The sequence below is a fragment of the Poromitra crassiceps genome (genome assembly GCF_964638095.1).
Source record: "Poromitra crassiceps genome assembly, chromosome: 8".
NCBI classification, from domain to species: Eukaryota; Metazoa; Chordata; class Actinopteri; order Beryciformes; family Melamphaidae; genus Poromitra; species Poromitra crassiceps.
In genome coordinates, this window is record NC_139629.1 from 31,580,574 (window position 1) to 31,586,785 (window position 6,212).

The 6,212-nt window shown below is 45.0% G+C and overlaps 1 protein-coding gene across 1 annotated transcript in view; it reads right to left on the reverse strand.

Annotated features, from left to right (window-relative positions):
• Window positions 1-2,166: 2,166 nt before the first annotated feature.
• Window positions 2,167-6,212, reverse strand: part of musk (muscle, skeletal, receptor tyrosine kinase) — a gene marked incomplete at both ends in the record, with an annotated part of 99,122 nt that continues 95,076 nt past the window's right edge. The window contains 2 exons of the mRNA XM_083641165.1: window positions 2,167-2,548; window positions 4,565-4,883. Coding sequence (XP_083497291.1) covers window positions 2,167-2,548; window positions 4,565-4,883 — 701 coding nt within the window. The remainder of the gene's footprint in view (window positions 2,549-4,564; window positions 4,884-6,212) is intronic.

Sequence of the window (6,212 nt, forward strand, 5' to 3'; positions counted from 1 at the left end):
GTATTTTGCTGACGTTTTGTTCCCAATTGACGTTGATATTCTACATACAGCATATCCCTGTTTTCAGACAAAATGCCAGCTTGTCATTCTGGAGAACGCCTCGAGTCTTTCAAACACTTGGTTGCCAGATGGTTTTTTATGCTGTTTGACAGCTGAACTAAAGTGAACAGAATTTGAATTTTCCAAGCAATTCCTCTCGACGTGTGGAGCAGGCGGGCAATGGATACAACAGAGCGCGTGTGTCTTGTTTTACGATGTGCTACATCTGCGCTCAATGGCTTCAAGTGTTCAGGGGTTAAGCCGTAGGGATCAGGGTTCAGAGATCATGCATGCGTTCAAACATTTTTCACGTACAAAGCACACGTGTATGACGGGTCTGTGCTGGTCGCTGGTAAGGAGTGAAGGGTTGGAGTCTAGTCTGGGGAAAAAAGGGTTCCTTACAATCTTCTTGAATTAATTAAGCATTAATAAGCAAATTATTCAAGGATGCTTACAATAGAGTACCGCAGGAATGAGTCCGGAAGACCTGGATGTTAGCACTTCCGGTTCCTACATGTAAAAGTCAATGGGATTTTTGTATGGGGATTTTGGCTAAATGCTTGCAAGAAGGTCGGTGGTTAACAAAGGTTCATGAAACCTTTAACTTTGTATTCAGCAAGATAATCTTCACACATGACCACCACGTTTATGATTTTCAAAGGGTAAATGCATTTTTTTTAGGAATTTTCAGAAAACGCTTCAAAAGTCATAATGTTTCATAAACGTTTGTTAACCACAGACCTTATTTCAATCATTTAACTGATATTTCCATACAAAATCCCATTGAATTTTAAACCTATGAAGCAGGAAGCGAAGGGACTTCTGGGTAAGCCTACAAAAACATGTCATCCCTGCAGTAGGCTACTCTCACCGCAAGACAACTCGGAGGCATAATTATGCAACATGTGTGTATATTGTTTAGATTTAGCTCTGATTATAGCAATATTTAATTATGCAACATGTGTGTATATATTGTTTAGATTTAGCTCTGATTATAGCAATATTTTGAAATCAAAAGCTATTTTACCAATGAAATTAGCTATAACTCCAACGTCTCCCAGTTCAAAACAGCGTGAACACAACTATTCCGGGGGTCGGAAAAAAATCTGAATTGAAAGTTGTGCTCTGAGTTGTCTTGAATAGAGTATATACACAGAGGTTTCCGCAACTGGGAAAGCTCACCAGTTTGAGTGCCTTGAGACCCCACAACAGCCATCGAGCTGCTGTTGATTATGGCATGGCACTTCATCCTTAATCCTGCTCCAGTGTTGTTGAGAGGCCAAGATGTGAGGCCGGTCAAATTGTAATGGGAAAAAAGGCAAAAAGTCTTATTTAATCTTTTCTGGATAAAAGAAAATGTCAACAAATAGAGAGAGAAAAGTTGCCACCCTAGCCGGATTTTGTTTTTTGTTTTTTTTCACATTTCTGTCTATTTCTGAGAAATCTTGTGAGAAAATTGCTGATGCAGGTTTATGACTTGGGAGTTGGACAATGTCTGAAGAAGACACATCCTGAAGTGTATATTGAGTCAGATTGAAAGTCAATGGCGAATGTCTTGTAATGTGTACACTCAAGTCTTGTGTATGCTACTAAAACTAGGCCTGTCCATGGAAGGTGTCAAACTGAAGCGGTTAAAAGTCAAAGGTTGGTAGACAGGCTCAGAGTCAGTCTTCATGTCAGGTGTGTTTTGAGGCAAAGAATCTGATGAGTAGTCTACTAACACTAGGTACATTTGATGGCTACAAAAACACAAAAACAGGGGTGCCCGGGTGGCGTTACCGGACTATTCCCTTGCAACCAACACGAGGGTCGCAGGTTCGCACCCTGTGTTACCACCGGCTTAATCGGGCGTCCATATACAGGCATAATTAGCCCTGTCTGTGGGTAGGAAGCCCGACAAGGGTATGTGTCCTGGTCGCTGCATTAGCACCCCCTCTGGTCGGTCAGGGTGCCTGTTCAGAGGGGAGGGGAACTGGAGGGAATAGCATATTCCTCCGCACGAGCTGCGTCCTGCCGGTGAAACTCCTCGCTCTCAGGTGAAAAGAACTAGCTGGCGACTCCACATGTACTGTATATACACCCTACCCGGGGTGGGCGGAGAGGGGAGGGGGGGAGGATTCCCAGAGGTTAGCAGTCGGGCTCGGGGTCAGAGTTCATGCTTAGTGTGTTCTGGTGCATTCGCTCCAGTATTCTGTGTATACTGCTGAAGCTGGGCCTGTCGGAGGGCAGCGAGCTCCAACACAGCCTCATCAGGTTGTAAAGCTCCAGAGGACAGTTGTCGGGGCAGGACAGGATGTGGCCGTCCTTCACGTAGTAGATCACCTCCTCGTGCCCCATGCCGTAGTACGGCTGCATCCCGTGGGAGAAGATCTCCCACAGCACCACGCCGTAGGCCCACACGTCCGACTCGCTGGTGTAGCGGTTGTAGAAGATCGACTCTGGGGGCATCCAGCGAATGGGGATGGCGTCGTTCTCGTTGGCTTTGTAGTAATCGGCCTGGTACATGTTCCTGGAGATGGACATGGGATATCGGTATCAGGTTACGGCATTGGGATGATTTGATTTTATTAGACAGTATGCGATACATAAGTAAGACAAAATGCTGCAGTGTCAGGGATAAAACGAAAAAGTCCAGGACTTATTTCCATCGTTGTCCCTGTTGTGTCGAGTGTCCCCTGTGGAGACAGGCATCTGGTAAAGTGCAATACAACATTACAAATGGGTTAGGGTTAAAATGGCAAAAGAAACATATACTATATCAATATCTAAAAGTGCTCAACTTCAATCAGAGCGGAAACAGTAAAAACAGACAATAATATCAGCAAATCAACAACACATCACATTACATCACAGTTAGAGATGGCAGGTTATGCAGACAGGTTGCTAAAAAGCTGTTTCTTAACCTTTTATTTTAAAAGCCACCTTACTTTCTGTTTCTTTGATTGGGAGAGGCAGTTTGTTCCACTCCACAGCACCGGAATAGATCAAAGATACTCTACCTGTCATTGTCTTATGCTTGTGGAGGGCCACATTTCCTACACTTGCTCTTGTGTTGTGTCCATGTGCAATTTTCTTAAAATAATTGTTAAAGTATTCCGGTGGTCTATTGTTTAAAATCCTATGTACCATAGTAAGTTGAAGCTGTCTGGCCCTGTCCTCAACTGGTAACCACTGGAGATGAATAAACTGAGCCTTCTGTGGATAAGGCCCAGAACTACTCTAATCAGTTTGTTCTGTGCCACCTGAAGGTTCTGTTTCAGGGCTTTGTTGAGGCCCCAGTACCAGGAACTGATGGCATAGTCAAAGTGGCACTGGACTAAACATGATGCTAGGATTTTCAGGCATTCCCTGTTGAGCAGTCTGGACTTCCTGGCTAAAAACCTCGTTTTGGCAGTTACCTTGCCTAAAACTTTTAATGCCATGGTGTGCGCCCCCTAAAGTACCATCAAGGAAACAGCCTAGGTACTTGACAGAGGGCTTGGCTATTATGGATACCCCTCCAGAAGTTAGTTTGAGTTTGGTCTCCTTACCTAGTCTATATTTGGAGCCAAAGAGAATAGACTCCGTCTTTCCCAGGTGTAACAGCAACCTATTGTCACATAGCCAAGTTTTTAATTTGTTCTAGGTTGTCGGTTAAAATATCCTGAATCTGCGTTAGGTTTTTCTTTTTGTTTTTGTTTGTTTGTTTGGATATCGGTATCGGGTGCTGATACTGACGTAATTCAAATATTGGATATCGGACTGACGTCGCCGATCCACGTTCCAATCCAGATTCCATTCTTAGCTTGCTCTGCCTGGAACATAAACCCACGGTAACAAACAAACAGTGCTTAGTAAGTAATAGTAGTAGTAGTAGTCGTAGTAGTAGTGGGCTAGTAATGTGAGCAGTTAGCTAACTCAACAACATGTCCTTATATTAGTTTTGGAGATATTTTAGTCTTATCAATATTTTGGGGGTTTCCTACTTACCAAATGTGGTAAAGTGGCACAGGTGTTTAATTGTCAGTTTGTTGAAATGCAATTTTAATCATTTTGAGTGGATTAATTGTTTTGGAAATATCTAATGACTTTCATTCAGTTCAATTTAATATTGTGAAATATTATGAACCAGATAACTAACGCTATGAGATAATTGATCACAAAACCAAATACTAAATGACATCACAGTAGGAGCCAGCTACCATGTAAAGATGGAGGCTGCAGGTTCTTAAATGACATCACAGTAGGAGCCAGCTACCATGTAAAGGTGGAGGCTGCATGTTCATGTAAAGGTGGAGGCTGCAGGTTCATGTAAAGGTGGAGGCTGCATGTTCATGTAAAGGTGGAGGCTGCAGGTTCATGTAAAGGTGGAGGCTGCAGGTTCATGTAAAGGTGGAGGCTGCAGGTTCATGTAAAGGTCGAGGCTGCAGGTTCTTGGGAGAGTTGCCAAGAGCTCTGGTATCAGTCTCGGAATCAGTAGTGGCAGATATCCAAATTCAGGGATGGGAATCGGATGGGAACTGAAAAAAAGTTGGTGCATATATACCTGGAGAGGCCAAAGTCTGCGATCTTCACCACCATGTCTTCCCCGACCAAGCAGTTCCGGGTGGCCAGGTCGCGGTGGACGAACTTGCGCTCCGACAGGTAGGCCATTCCCGCAGCAACCTGCTTGGAGATGGACAGCTGATCGGCGCAGGAGAGAAGTCCCGCCTCCAGCTCCGAGGAGAAGCTGCGACCGGATAGGCTGGCGCAGCTCAAGGTGCGCACCGATTGGGTGGGAGAGCGGCGACGCAGGAACTCGTTGAGGTCGCCGTGGGCCATGTACTCGAACATGAGGCACATGGGCTTTCCTACTGCACACACACCTGGAGGAAAGAAACATTGACATTCACTGCATGATCTACTTAGTAGTATGAATACAAGCACCAACAACACTGCCAAAACTGACAGACCTCTCAAGTGATTTGATCTGGTTTCCAGACGTATCAAGCTTATTTCAGGAAAACCTTTTTTGTGAAATCCTCTCACTGCACTGGCAGATCATTTGATCGTCAGTTTGTCCGTCTTCAACTGCTTATCCGGAGTCAAGTCGCAGAGTTAGCAGATCAAGCAGATCAAGCAGGGGATATAGTGTTGCAGTCGAGACCACCTAAACCGAGACCGAGTCGAGACCAAGACCGAGGCGCGACAAGACCGAGACCGAGACCATCTTCAAGACCATGGGCCCTACAGTATCTTCGCGCACGCGCTATTTGCGTTTTGCGCTTGCAAGCCGATTCGCGCACCCTTGTGATATCGTCCTCCGCGCGCAGCTGCCAATCTGTGCATCCGCCATGATAGCAGTCAGTTTTGTGCCTGGGGGTTTGCGCGCCAGCGGAGCTGTGGGCGTGGCTTATGCTAAAGCTGGCGTGGCTGCGCTAAATCATTGCCTTATGATATCGTCTGTATGCGTGCAAACCATTGTGGGGCGAGTGTGGACGTCACGCTCAGTTAGTTCATGTCCTGTAGGTCACACAGAGGGACGGCTTCCTGGGGCCAGCTCTCACTAATGCTCTCTAGTGTGTGTGTGTGTGTGTGTGTGTGTGTGTGTGTGCGTGTACGTGTGCGTGTGCGTGTGTCCACAGGGAGGACAGTAATTCAGCAGTAGTGGAAAGGATCAAGATGTTTAACTCTGCTAAATATATACAACACAGGACCCCTCACACACACACACACACACACACACACACACACACACACACACGCATACTGTGGATGATGTATGTATTTGTACGCATGTTTTGCAGCATATTATTAGTCCAAGGCGAACTGGAGAGCATGGAAATAACTGAATGACGAGACTTTTTCTGTCATTGCAGCAGTGTGGTGTAGAGTCAAGTCAAATCAATGTCACTGGCAAAACTACAAGTTAGGAAATATGCCAAAACCAAACACAAACACAGTACAGTTGTACAGAAGATCAACAAACTTTGATAAAACAGATCGTTATTATGTTTAATTATGTTTAAAGTATGTTCATGCCATTTGCACTATGGGCAGTGAATACGCCACTGTCTGTGGCGTGTCTTACTGCTCTATTGCCCGTTGCCTCTTGTTTTATTTATATATCTTCTATTTTATTTTTTGCACTATGTTGTAACGGAGCCTACAGCACAAGAATTTCACACGTGATACTTGTACTACGGAGTGACAAT